Raw genomic sequence first — 15,398 nt, 5'->3', positions numbered from 1 at the left:
TCCTCTCTTTAATCTTTAATCTTTTCATTCTTTCCTCTCTTTAATCTTTCCTCTTTTCATTCTTTTCTCTCTTTATTCTTTCCTCTCTTTAATCTTTCCTCTTTTCATTCTTTCCTCTCTTTATTCTTTCCTCTTTTCATCCTTTTTTCTCGCCATCTTTTCCTTACTGCATCCTTTCCTCTCTTAATCCTTTCCTCTTTCCAACCTTTCCTCTCTACCTGTTCTCCTTTTATCCATTTCACTTTTCAATCTTTTCTCTTTTCAATCTTTCCTACCCTTATCCTTTCCTCTCTCCATCTTCTTATTAATCAATCGATTGAGTTTTATCATGTATAGTTTCGCATCTTGATTTAGACAGATAGAAACTGCACAGTCCATGCACCGTCTTGTCTCAGCCAACCCTTTAAGATTAAAGTCTGAAGAGAAGTTGAACCCAACCCTAGTCTGAGAACCCCGACNCTACGCTCTCTCTCTCTCTGCCTCTGCCACATAAGTTGTATCTACCTGGAGCTCCCTGCTCCAGGTACCTGGCTACACACCGCTCTCTCTTCATCAATCCTAACTCTTCAGTCTCAGTTATGCTCTGAACCCTGATACACCACGATTAGGTTGGTTGAAGACCTTGCCGGTGTTTTCTCGGAGGCAGTTAGGAGGATCAGTGACGGATCGGAGGACTCGGTCCTATCTTATCCTCGTCGTAGTTTTGACGAGGTTGAAAGTGAATGTGTGATCAGGGTTGAGGACGGGGAGGAGGGTGGAACCATGCTCCGCTTTTTCAGCCGACGGAAGGCGAAGGGGAGAGCGGAGCAGAAAGTAATAACTCCGGGTCGAAAACCCGTCTCTAAACCGAGTAAATATGTTATATCCTGTAATATTATCCTCCTGGACGGATCAGATCTTCCACTGGAGATTGGGGTGAGTAATTTTATTTCTCTCCGACCCAGACCGGTTTCAGAATTTGAATAATTAGCTCAGGGTCTGGGTTTCTAGTGTAAAGGGTTGAACCCGGAGAATTAAATGGGGTTTCACACATTTAGCTTATATCTGTCTGTAAATCTTATATGTAATAATATTAACCCTTAGTACGTATTGTTCGTCACACGGCTCGAAACCTTTGAATCTATTTTAATGGGTTTATCCTGTTCCTTCACCCCTTTGGTTAAACTTTCCAACTGGTCACTGGTCAAAGAAGAAGAGAACCGGTTTAACCGATTTAATTTAGTACTTAAACTTGAAAATATTCTTTCTCTTTGAATTCCTCAAAATATTTGTAAATATCTTGTAGATATTCTGGCAGTGTATACGTACAACTTTGTACGATATGTACGTACATTGTGCAATCCGATTCTTAATATTGTATATTAAATATGTACGCTGGTTTACTCCTTGGTAAATTACATCAATGTTTTTAATCTATATCAGAATATTTTATCTAATTTTAAACTAAGAAATATATTATAGTGATGGTTTCAAGTAATGCACAGTCCCCTCGCCCTCCCCGGTCAATGAAACTTATTTTTCCCATATCTTTTTTTCTTATCAGAATATTTATAGATATAAATATACAAAATAATCATAAGAGCAAATTTTGATGAACGAGTAATGAATATTGTATATATATGATTTATATATATATGAATTTACGCTACAAAGTATATGCAAGATATAACATTAATTGAAATCTGGATTTTTTAAAGCTTTATTGTGACATTTTTTCTACTGTATTTTACCTCCCTACCTTTATTCTAAGTCAATATGAATCACTCTGTGTGTTAAATTTGGAATTAGAATGCTTCTATATATTATAAAAATGTCAACAAGTGTTTTTTAATGTTTTTAAACACACAGGAAATGTGACAAGTGTATAAGAGTTTTTTTTTCAAGAAAGACAAATGTTTGTATGTATGTCATAATTTAGTGAAAAGTCAAAACTTCAATGAAATCTCTTATTTCCTCCAGTTTTAAGAAAATCCGTGAATACATTTTTGAAATCTGCAAATTTCTCTTTTGTGTAGACAAAACCAACATCAACAAAAATGAGGGAGCACTTAGAGTCTGCTATTTTTATAATTTAAAGGCTCAATACATTTTGCATGTACGATGAGTCTAAATAAATATGATAATACATTTGAACGCTATTTCCTCTGCAAAAATAAAAACTTATATAACTTATGTTAACTCATCCGCTAAAATTTGAAATACTTTTCAATAAAAAAATATCATCCAATATTTAGCTTTAATATTATATTCTTTTGTATTCTATTCCTTCTATATTGTAAATTTTGTAAAAAAAAATATTTAAATAATAGATTCGTGTTGTCATAATGTATACACTAGGACCACGTCGCTTCATAACAATACTTATTGTTTAGTTCTTCATGTTATAAACTTGTCATGGTTTGATCATTTGATGCATAATACTTCTTTGCACCTTCAATATGTCTTTTTAAATTCAATTAAAAAATCTTAAAATAAAAAATTGCTAGACCTTGACTCTCGATGGCTACAGGTTCAATATGTTTAAAGTCCAAGTTTTAAGATTACTTGAGATATTTTACTCTAAACATGAGTCAGAAATATAGATTGTTGAGTGTTTATGTTCTCTCTATAAATGCATGGCATATTAGGCCGGTAATCATAATTGTTCATCCTTCTTGATATGAACATGCGAGCCTACGGTTAATGAACAGTTTTATTGTCTTGTGTTTGCTGGTTTGAACTCTTGAACTAACGGTGAACATTGAAAAATCTTACTTTAAATCTCAGTCCCTGTCAAATGCAGGATTTCGCGCCAAAATTAATGGCCTAATTTTTTGTGTGCACACAGCCCCCGCCCCTCCTAGTTCTCTGGCATGGTTCCACGACTTTTAAGAGTTGGTTACGCTGCAAAAAATTTGATTTCTCACCTCCGAACCAGGGGGGGGGGGCTTTCTTAACATTTTTATTTTCTCTTCATGGTTTGAACCTAAATCTTTCCATGGATTTGTGGCAAAAATACTATGCAATCTGTTCGGATGAATGTATAGGGTTTCACCGGGACTTCTAATCCGACGATTTACACACTTTTCATGTCTCAGGGAATCTCAGCTACGAAGTTAAAAATTTGAATAATCCTGAGAATTGCAGTGAACCTTGCCCCTAATCCCCATATCTTGCATATACCCAGACACTATACCCGTTTACCCTGCATTAATGGATTTTATATACTTTTCAGTGTTATACAATCTTAATCCTATATCCTCTCTGCATTCTGTCTTTATATTCTCTGTTTCATGTCTGTATCTTCTCTGTATCATGTTTATATATATTCTCTGTATCATGTCTATCTTCTCTGGTATGTTTATGTATTCTCTGTATCATGTCTGTATCTTCTCTGTATCATGTCTTTCTTCTCTCGTATGTTCATATTTTCTCTATCATCTCTACATCTTCTCTGTATCATGTCTTATCATTTTCATCATTTGTATCACGTCTTCTTTAAGTTTAATGGAATTGAGTCTTTGCCACAAACTAAAACTTTCTTATACCTTAATATTTGCCACCTAATGGTGTAAATCTTTGAAATTTTAAACAGATTATTAAATCTAACAGAATTCATAGTTTGAAATATCTCAGGTTTACGGCATTGGGTTGCAAAGATATAGGTACAAAAAAATCAGACTTTGTGGCAAAGACTCAATTCCTTTCGCACATTGATTTCCAAGTCAGCAGCCTGTGCTTCTAGAGATGTATTAGAACAAAAACAATGGGTGTGTTTACTAAGTCTATTTGTAAAGCTAGGCCAGGGTTCAATAAATTTCTCTTCATGTATCTCCACAAGACAGTTGTGTACACTCCACTAAGCGATGTAAACTGGAGATAAAGGTTCATTTTTCTGCCCTATAGTATATTAAATGTTTTCTTAGAAGTTAGTCTTTAAACTTCCATAATAATTTTAATGACTTCATCTTCATAATAGTAAATTTCATTTTTCAACGAATCCCCCCTTCATCATACTCTTTCCTGAGCTGGGCATTTTCCTCTAAAATTTGAATATCATAATCCTTAAATTGCTTTGACGAAATGAAAATTAGTGGTTTGGAAAATTTGGAAAGGGATTTGAGGGTTTAGGATGTGCATTAAGCAAACACTATTATTAGTATTTGGTTTTTATTCCTTGATCCGACGCATCATCATTAGTTTGACGACTTAATTACTTAATTCCTGGATCCATGTCTTGCGGATTTCTGGTTCCTGTGGTATATGGATTTATTGTGATCCATGTTCTGTAGATTTCGGTTTTTAGATTTTTGCGGATTTTTTATCTTTCTATTTTCCTGATTTTTTCGCTAGCTTCCTTTTAACTCATTTCTTTATAGTTTCAAATATTGTTTCATTGATTTCATTTTTCAAAACTGTATCATGGTTCTTAATTCATCCAAGTGTTCAAATTCGTTAAGGCAGAACCGAATTCTACATCTGCAGTTAGAGTTCAAAACATCAAAATATTTATTCTAAACAAATTGAATTGTCCACAAGTTGACAATTGACGGGTGTGGGAAGAGAATATCTAGTAGCCAAGGTATGGGGTGGGGTTCGGAGCTAAGGTATGGGCGGGGTACGGAACTAGGGTTTGGGAGGACCTGGAGTAGATGAACGTGACGTTTGCATCTTTTCTTTAATCCATTGATTTCTAATTGATCATCTCCTCCTTCCACTTCCACTCTGTCCCTTCATCCCCCCCCCTCCTTTATTCCTTCTCCTTCCCTACTTACCCTCCTCCTTCCGAAATTGGGTTGCAAAGATATAGGGATGAGAAGATCAGAGTGTGTCACGTGGCAAAGACTCGACTTTTTTCTAGAACTTACTTGCTTTTATTTTTTAATTATTTTTTCTTGAATTCAGATGATTAACTTTATCAGTCCTTTAAACCAGTGGAATCTGGATTACTTGAAACAGAATTATTGAGCGAAACCCCGGAGAACACTTTGGAGGGGGGGGGGAGGTAGAGTTTCAGGAAGGAAGGAAGGAAGGAAGGAAAACAGTTTCATGATTTCTGCCAAGAATCCGCTTCCTCTCACAACTTTCCCCTTTAGCCCTTTTTCGTCATGTCTACAATTTTTGCTGAAAATTTTTGTATTTTTACCCTCCCCCCCCCTCCTTTATAATTGTTGATCCTGGAACTACGGTTCTACTTGTTGCTCCGCTCCAGTGGTTACCAGCCTACCTAGAGAAGAAACCACGGGAAACCAAACTGTTCCTTAGCTCTCTCAACCTAAACACAAAAAATACAGCTCAGGGCGCGGAGAGTATAATGGAGGGGGGGGGCTACTTCCTGTTTCACTTCCGTTTTAAAAATACAAGATTCATAACAATCCTAAAATCTAGAAAAGAATTAAGTCTTTGTCACAAACTCTGACTTTCTAATCCTTATATCTTCGCAACCCAATGTCGTAGACCTTAGATATTTAGAAATATGAATTCTGTTAGATCAAATGATTTAAGTTTGAAAAATCAAAGGTTTACTCCATCAATTTGCAAAGATATAATTAATTAATAGAAGAATAAACTATCATACTAAATGGCGAAATTAATTTATAATTTAAATCAAAGTTTTTATATAATTAGGACAAATTTTATAATAATATTCTTTAATTTTTATAAATTGTGTTTTAATCTTTTGTTTTTATGTTTATTGCAATTGTTTTTTTACAGTTAATTTCAATTTATGTTTTTTATCTGAAATGTTTCTTTATTTTGTTTACAGTTTAACAAACTTCATACGTTTCTGCTCTTTGATACTTCATACCCTGGTTGTATAGTGTTTACTTCATACCCTGGTTGTATAGTGTTTACTTCATACCCAGGCTGTAATGTGTTTACTGTAGACTTGAAAACTTCAGAACTTAGTTATTTAACTTATTAGCTTGGTTCCCATGTCCTAGTGAAGACATGCAACTAGATTTGAAGACTATTAAACTAAATCATAAGTTTTAGTGTTATCTGACTTTTTTAATGCATTTTTTTGTACAAAAAAACTGATTACTTTTCAAACTGTAATTTTTTAACACATTATCTTTGCAATCTAATGGTGTATAACTTTGCTATTTTACTAGTTAACTATTTATCTAGCAGAAGATATTAGGATTAGGATTAGAAAATTAGGGTTTGAGTTTACCATTCAGTTCCATTTGTTTCTGGCGGTATTTTTCTAAGGCTGTGTTTTTTGTCTGTAAAAGATGTGTTTAATGTTTGTAAAAACTGTGTTATGTCTAAATCTGTGTTTTATGTGTGCAAAAGCGGTGTGCTTTATGTCAGTAAAAGCGTTGTGTTTTTATGTCGAAAATGATTTATGTCTGTAATTTTCTGTGTTTTTTATTTTGTAAAATCTGTTGTTGCATGATTAAGATGTAATGCCATAAAAAACCACAAAACAAATAATATTTGCTCAACTTAGCACTTTGCACTGTAGCCATAAAGTTTATACTTAGAGGGAGGTTTCTATTCGATTTGCATTTCTCATCCTACTCATCCTTTTCATCCTTTTCATCCTTCTCATCCTTCTCCTACTCATCCTTCTCATCCTTCTCATCCTTCTCATCCTACTCATCCTACTCATCCTTCTCAACCTTCTCATCCTTCTCATCCTTCTCATCCTACTCATCCTACTCATCCTTCTCATCCTTCTCATCCTTCTCATCCTTCTCATCCTTCTCATCCTACTCATCCTTCTCATCCTTCTCATCCTTCTCATCCTTCTCATCCTACCATCTCATATTATCCAACCCGTCCTACTCTCCCTCTCATATTATCCAACCCGTCCTACTCTCCATCTCATATTATCCAACCCGTCCTACTCTCCCTCTCATATTATCCAACCCGTCCTACTCTCCATCTCATATTATCCAACCCGTCCTACTCTCCCTCTCATATTATCCAACCCGTCCTACTCTCCCTCTCATATTATCCAACCCGTCCTACTCTCCAACCCATATTATCCAACCCGTCCTACTCTCCATCTCATATTATCCAACCCGTCCTACTCTCCAACTCATATTATCCAACCCGTCCTACTCTCCCTCTCATATTATCCAACCTGTCTTACTCTTCAACTCGTATTATCCAACCTGTCCTACTCTCCATCTTATATTATCCAACCCGTTCTACTCTCTCTTTCATAATATTAGCAAACCTGTCCTATTCTCCATCTCATATTATCCTACCCGTCATACTCTCCAATACCAACTCATATTATCCAACCCATCCTACTCTCAAACTCATATTATCTAATCCGTCCTACTCTCCATCTCATATTATCCAACCCGTCCTACGGGGGGTTCAGATCCAATCTTATTTATCCAACCCGCCCTGCTCTCCATCTAATATTATCCGTTCTACTCTCCATCTAATATTATCCAACCCGTCCTAATCTCCATCTCATATTATCCAACCCCTCCTGCTCTGTAACTATTCCCACTTCTTTCTTCTCACGTTGCAGCAAAACCAAGTTCTAGTTCCAAATATGGTTTTCCTTAACTTATTCTCCTCTCCATCTTGGTTTGAATGCTTTAGAAGATTATTTCTTATTGTGTTTAAATGGTGCCATTAGTTATAATTCAGCCCAAGCTACGCTTCCCACAGTAGTAGTAGCGGATACCATTTTTGGTCTGATCTTAGTTTTAAAGTTTTAGAAAATATTATGTATCTTTAAACGTTCTAGAAAACCTTCATTAAAAAAGAATTGTAAATCAAAACAAAATCTTTGCTTGATCTCTATATCTAGTAATTTTAATTTTGCGAATTTTCTTCATTTGACGCAATTGCATAATTCTCTGTTTTTGTGCATAGAACTATTTTTTCTAATTAGGGATTGAAAGTGAAAGTAACTAAAAGAAAGAATGAATGGTTTGATTATATCTGATGATAATTCATGCAGTAGCATTAAAGCAGTGCTTGTTATACATTCGCCCCGCCGCCCCAAGCACTTCAAAGATTAAAGAATTTATTCGTATTCTACACTGTACACTTTGATGAATTGGATTCGTGGATTTTTCTGTCCGAATCCCCTTGGAGCATTACAATTAAATTCACAATCCATGTGTATTTAATATTATAATATTACAGAATGGACCATTTTGCATATAATCTTATCTTTGATGTAAATTTTAATAAAATTACGCCATATTTTCCTCATTTGTTAGTATAGTTTCTTATTCAGATATACTTATTCATTGTGTAGATAGATATATATATATTTGAATCGGTGCTACCATTATATCCATGTATTTGAAACATGATAAACTTATAGATTTATTATGCAAAATAATAAGATTTGATTGCATAGCTGTTTATAGCAACAATAATAATAACATGTATATGAGATAGTAAGGAAGTTCATGCATGCAGGGGGTCCCATGTCCTAGTGAAGACATGCAACTAGATTTGAAGACTATTAAACTAAATCATAAGTTTTAGTGTTATCTGACTTTTTTAATGCATTTTTTGTACAAAAAACTGATTACTTTTCAAACTGTAATTTTTTAACACATTATCTTTGCAATCTAGGCCACAATTTAGAAATAAGATTTAATTTTAACATTTTAAATTATTGTTTTTAACTTTAAAGATGAACTGCATATATTAACCTAATGACCTTCAAACCGTGGATTATGTTCTTGCAAGGCTTCACAATGATTTATGTAAAATCTAATGCTAAATGTTGGAATAAGAAATGCATAGACCAGAGATTGGGGAATTCACATTTTGGAGGGGGAGGGGGAGAGTTAAGACTGTGTGACAAAAAAAGGGGGTTCACTGAATTTTTCCTGTCTCAAATAATGACAAGAAATCAAATGACGGTTATATTTAAAAGTAAATATTGATTCATTTTGAATTTGAGGTATTTTACTTTCCATTGTTTGTTAAATAATCATTATTTTATGCTAAAACATAAACAAGCTTCTGTACTTAAATTAGGAAATCGGTATTTCTGGATTTTTGTTATGTTGGCGCGTTTTTAACCTCCGCCATTTTGATTTTACCACAACCATTCAGTTGATTTATTTCCGGGGTTAACCCAGGCTTTCAGAGTTAAAAGGAAATGGATGTTAACAGTAATGTAATGCTAAGTGTAATCTGAGCCAAAAATTAGATAAAACTTCAGAACTTGAACAAAACATTTATTTGAAACTTATTCTTGAAGAATTTAGTTTTAACAAGCAAGTAATTATGATTCCAATGAATTTTAGAATTGTATTATTGTTGTTATTGTATTGAGTAGCGTGCTAACATCATATAACAGGCAACTGTTTGTAAACAATGGAGACAGGAAGCGTAGTGTATTTCCTCTGCCCAACTTCCGCTTTACCACGTGTTGACACTTATCTCGAATTAGATTAAATTAGGACCCACCCTTATAGGATTCCCAGGAATGGAAAGGACCTGTGGAGTAGGACGGATTTTGCTCCGGTTGGTTTCATCCAAGCTGTAAGATGAATTTCGTTGAGTTTCTTCTTAGAAAGATTAGTAGAGCATGAAAAATCCTTATCCTAGTGCATCTTTAACCTTACCTTGCTCCTTTCTAACTCTAGCCCCACTTAGACATGATCTTTTTACCCCCTCTCTTTGCCTTCTNCCCCCCCCTCCCATCCTCAATTTAGTTTTAACCCACTCTAAAATATGATCTTCACCTATTTCCGGCAATTATATAATCATCCCAGCCTTACCCGGCCATTCATTATATTTTTATCATTGTTTATTCTTCTCCTTTCAGATTGAAAACCTTGCTTCCCAAACCTTATTCTCATTTATTTCTAATTTATCGTTCAAGTATATCTTGAATAGGTTTCCCATACGAGCTGGAGCTCTGCATCGATCAATCATGGGTCCAACGTTGAATTTTCAATTTCAAAATTGAATTTAATTCTGTTGAATGGCTTGTCCTTAGGTTTGGGTTGAATAATGTTGATAAATACTCGGGTGGAGTGAGATTGAGTCGAGGTCCTTATATGGACTCATGGAAGACGGTAATTTACATATAGTAAGGTTTCGTATTATCCTGTAGTCATGAATACTAACTAACTTTCTTATAAAGCTTGAATATTGTGAATATTTATTTTTCTCCAGTCTTAGCTAAAGCTTCAGTTCAAGCTTCCTCCCGGAGAAAAATTGCCTCTGAATTCTTGGTTTCGTGAGAGCGTATTAAAATGCTGATATCGCGCCCTCAAATAACCGAATGTAAGTATTATAACTGCGGACGAGGAGGGGGGAGGATTGGTGCACAGTTATCTATACTATATTTCCGCCATTTTCACACAACTAGGGCGGATTCAATGGCTTTACTCCAGGTGTATAGGCTCAGGGTTGAATTATCTGTCTGGCGCCAAATGAGAAGGATAAACTCCGGGCTGTAATCCGTTCTGAATATTTCTCAGCTGAGAGCTAAACCCTGAAAAGTAGTAATAAACATTACTTTACTTGAATATCTTGGCCTGAGTGTCTTTCCCTCGGGTTCAGGCAGTTTTCAGGGCGCTAGGCGGAGCTGGGGAGGAACCGGTTCTGATTTGAACGCCTCGCATACAGAGGTGGTTAGGGATGGGGGAGATAATAGGTTGTGAGGGGGGGGGGAATCTCCAGCTGAGTTCTCCATCTGCCCTATTTTTAATCTTGCAAACTGGAAATTATGTGTCTGTCAAATCTTTAATCAACTGTCAGTTCAGATATTTTCTGCGTTTTGTCATTTTTTATGCAAACTTTATTTTCCTCTTTGTTTTATTCTTTCTCCGTAGCGGAACAGTGTTCTAAACAATTATATTCACAACAGACCCATTATTTACACCTCCTTTATCTGATCATAAATATAGAAGATATCTTCGTTTTTTTAGCAATTGAAAAATGTTCAATTCTATGTTAATAGAATGTTTCTCTAATGTTTCTGTACAGTAGAAATTTAGAAATCACAATTTAATGAGTAACTGCAAATGAGAATATAATGAAAAGAGAAGATATGATGCGATGGATTGGATATGGACCAAGGTTGTGAACTCTACAAATGGAGATTCACTTGATATTATGTATACTGTCCCCTTAAAAACTGAGTTTTTGCCACAAACTCTGATTTTCTAATTTCTATACCTTAGATATGTCAAACTTCTTTGAAAATCTCTGTTTTCCGATGAATTTTTGCGTCTATCAGGTTAAGTTAATAACAGCCTATGTCAGTCCTGGTTTAGTTTATTTTCAAGTTTATGACCGATCACTCCTCACTTTTTCCTCTCCGTGTTCTCCCATCTGATGGTTTATATCCCCCTGTCTTATGCTAAGGGTTGAGAAACATATCAAGGACGAATTATCATGAGTTACAATTTCAGTAGCTCATGAAGCGCCTCCTTGAATATCTATTTACGTATAAAGTAGTAATCTCTGTTGTTTTTTTGTTAGTATGTCCGATCACAACTCTTGTACCACTGGGCCGATTTGCCTCTAATTTTGATTTGGGAAACTTGGAGAACCACGGAAATGTTCTTAGCTTGGTTTTAAGATTCTAATCGTAATTTAAGACCGAGCGCGGGTAAACGGCGGGATTAACTATAGTTAACCTGGGCAACGCTGAGTTCCTAAAGTAGTTCAAAAATATAGTTTTAGAAATAGGTTTATAGTTTAGGGGGGGGGGCGAGGAGGGATGGGGGGCGGGTAAATAGGTAGTTAAGTGCTTTAAATATGGGCGTGTAAATATTCCAATGAATTCAGTCAAGAATAATAAGTTTTGAAATTAGTTTAAATTTTTCTCTTCAATCTGAAGTCATGGCTGTTCCTCATTAAAATTCTGCGTTCCACAAAATAATTTACTGATTTAATTAGCTAGGTAATTGGAAGGAAATTTTTTTAAGGGAATTGTAATCTTGTGTAATCTTACTTTTTAAATGCTTTTGCAAAACTAATGTGATTATCGTGAACGTGTAAAAGCTAAATTGGACAAAAAATTTAAATATGAATTGAAATATTGTGTGAAATTTCCAACTGTAATCGGATACTAAGCGTTAAGTTTGATAAGCAGGGTTTCTGAAACATGATTAATCTTTTATCCTAGAGATGAATCCGTCCTACCAATCAATCACTAATCCATGTATTTATCTATCAATCTGGATATCACTGATATCATCCGTCCCACTCCACACTCTCTTTCTGTGCGTCAGGGTTCTGAGAATTAGGTTCAACTCCAGGATTGGAATTGATTTGAGCGAAGCAGTATAGAGCTGAGAAGGGGTTGGGTTTAAAGTAGGGAGTTTGCAAAGAGAAGGGGGAGTTTGGGAATATATTAGGGAGTTTGGGAATAGAGTAGGGAGTTTGGGAATAGAGTAGGAAGTTTGGGAATAGAGTAGCGAGTTTGGAAATATAGTAGGGAGTTTGCTAATAGAGTAGGGAGTTTGGGAATAGAGTAGGAAGTTTAAAATAAAGTAAGATGTTTGGGTGGGAGCAAGATAGAGTTGGAGTAAGTAGGGTTGGAGTAAATAGGATTGGAGTAAATAGGGTTGGAGTAAATAGGGTTAAAGTAAGATAGAGTTAGAGTAAGATAGGGTCGGGAGTAAGATAGGGTTGGAGCAAGATAGGGTTTGAGTAAGATAGAGTTTAAGTAAGATAGAGTTAGAGTAAGATAGGATAAGAGTAAGATAGAGTTGAAGTAAGATAAGGTTTAAATAAGATGTGTATGGAGTGAGATAGGTTAAAGTCTTGTGGTAATCTTGTTATATAAAATTACTAAGGGTGTAACCCTGCACATGTGGATTGGTGTGGTTGCAGGGATAATCTCCAGGAAGGAGGGGGGAGGGTTGATGAGAAGGGGGGATTTAATTGTCTAAATCTCAAGAGCGAAGGAGAAGTGTAGGCATTAGGCAATATATAGTTTACGATTGAAAGTTTGTATTTTAGGAGTAGGTTTGATAGGTCGGCCAGGAGGGAAAGAGGGGAAGGTAGGTAGGAAGAAAGGTAGGAAGGGCCAGGGGGGGAGGTAGGTAGGAAGGGGAAGGGGTGGAGGAAAGTCTGTATGTTGATGGTGTCACCTGTCAAATTATTTTTGCTTTCTGTCGCATTTACTGAAACCAGGTGGCCGAGACAATACACCGTATCCTAGACTGATACACTGTATTCTATCCTGATACACTGTTTCCTAGCCTGCTACTCTGTATCTTACCCTGTAACACTGTATCTTACCCTGATACACTTTATCCTTCCCTGATACTCTGTATCCAAGCTTGATACGCTGTATCCTACCCTGATACACTGTTTCCTAGCCTGATACTCTGTATCTTACCCTGTAACACTGTATCTTACCCTGATACACTGTATCCTTCCCTGATACGTTTTATCCTACCCTGATACCCTGTATTCTACCCTGATACTCTATATCTTACACTGTATCCTACCCTGATACCCTGTTTTCTACCCTGATACTCTGTATTCTAGCCTGATACTCTGTATCCTAAAACATTCAATCAGGCAATCTGCAATCTGATTTTAATTTATTTAAGTTTTACTCACTGAATTAATTTTCAATCTAACATTGGATGAATTAATATTTAAGTAACTGTATTTGTTTAGGACTAGAAAAAGGGAACTTAAACGTGTCCTTCACATTGTAAAAACTTGTGGATTTTTATTATTATTTTCGCGGATTTCCTTTAAATATGGAGGATTTTTATAAATAAACTAATTAAACCCTTTTCCAAACGTATTTGCTTTTAAAGCTCAACTTGTGGACCTTAATATAAGACTACAAACCTTGGATCATTGTTGATTTTAAGTTGATCTGAAGTTGTCCAATTTCATAAAACCTTTATTATTTTGATAATTTCACTTTTACAATTGAAGAAATATTGGTTTAAAAGCCAAGTATGTATATATATACTTGAGACAGGCAGACATACTTGAGGTTTTATTATAAATAAATACTTTCACCTTTGTTGAGACACTTCTCCAGGTCCCCGTATAAACTGTATTGAACCTGCTCCAGGTCCCTGTATACACTGCCTTGAACCTACTCCAGGTTCCTGTATAAAATGCCTTGAACCTACTCTAGATCCCTGTATACACTGTATTTAACCAACTCCAGGTTCCTGTATACACTGTCTTGAACCTACTCCATGTCCCTGTATAAACTGCCTTGGACTTACTCTAGGTCCCTGTATAAACTGTCCAAAACCTACTCTTAAGGTCCCTTTATAAACTGTCTTGAACCTACTCCAGGTCCCTGTATACACTGTCTTGAACCTACTCCAGGTTCCTGTATACACTGTCTTGAACCTACTCCAGGTCCCCGTATACACTGTCTTGAACCTACTCCAGGTCCCCGTATAAACTGTCTTGGACTTACTCTAGGTCCCTGTATGAACTGTCCAAAACCTACTCTACAGGTCCAGCCTAAACTGTCTCGAACTTTTCAAGACCCCTTTGACACACTTCCTTACTTACTCCGGGTACCTTTATTTTCTGTGTAAATCCTGAGGTCTCTAAGAATCCATCCCGGATCTATGATTCCAAATGTCCTAGAATTGAACTTGTATCTCAATATATACTAACGGTCTGATATATTTCAGAAGAAGGGAACTGGACACGAGCTTATGGAGAAGATCCACTGTCAGATGGATATTGTGGAGAAGGATTATTTCGGACTCCAATACACGGATTCAAATAATGTCAGCCATTGGTTGGATCCAACTAAACTAGTCAAAAAACAAGTAAAAAGTAAGTTTAAAAGATGACAAAAATAACAAGAAATTTTTTATATCTACTTTTTTCTAGCAATGCAATTTTTAACTTTTAAATTTTTTCAAGACCAAGGAATTGAGATTTTGCCACAAACTCTGATTTTCTAATTTCTATACCTTAGATATGTCAAACTTCTTTGAAAATCTCTGTTTTCCGATGAATTTTTGCGTCTATCAGGTTAAGTTAATAACAGCCTATGTCAGTCCTGGTTTAGTTTATTTTCAAGTTTATGACCGATCACTCCTCACTTTTTCCTCTCCGTGTTCTCCCATCTGATGGTTTATATCCCCCTGTCTTATGCTAAGGGTTGAGAAACATATCAAGGACGAATTATCATGAGTTACAATTTCAGTAGCTCATGAAGCGCCTCCTTGAATATCTATTTACGTATAAAGTAGTAATCTCTGTTGTTTTTTTGTTAGTATGTCCGATCACAACTCTTGTACCACTGGGCCGATTTGCCTCTAATTTTGATTTGGGAAACTTGGAGAACCACGGAAATGTTCTTAGCTTGGTTTTAAGATTCTAATCGTAATTTAAGACCGAGCGCGGGTAAACGGCGGGATTAACTATAGTTAACCTGGGCAACGCTGAGTTCCTAAAGTAGTTCAAAAATATAGTTTTAGAAATAGGTTTATAGTTTAGGGGGGGGGGGG

General features: G+C 35.7%; 1 protein-coding gene across 2 annotated transcripts in view; it reads left to right on the top strand.

Annotated features, from left to right (window-relative positions):
* The first annotated feature begins 514 nt into the window (after positions 1–514).
* The window catches only part of LOC111702052 (band 4.1-like protein 5), a 29,586-nt gene continuing 14,702 nt past the window's right edge, over positions 515–15,398 (top strand). Inside the window, exons 1-2 of one of the 2 annotated variants that reach the window (XM_023473605.1) lie at positions 515–915; positions 14,571–14,718. In XM_023473605.1, the coding sequence (XP_023329373.1) occupies positions 763–915; positions 14,571–14,718 (301 nt within the window). In that variant the 5' untranslated portion in view covers positions 515–762. The remainder of the gene's footprint in view (positions 916–14,570; positions 14,719–15,398) is intronic. The other variant, XM_023473604.1, reaches the window with a different exon arrangement.

Source organism: Eurytemora carolleeae, unplaced genomic scaffold (assembly GCF_000591075.1).
Source record: "Eurytemora carolleeae unplaced genomic scaffold, Eaff_2.0 scaffold446, whole genome shotgun sequence".
Lineage (NCBI taxonomy): Eukaryota > Metazoa > Arthropoda > Copepoda > Calanoida > Temoridae > Eurytemora > Eurytemora carolleeae.
This window is presented reverse-complemented; position numbering and strand designations above follow the sequence as displayed.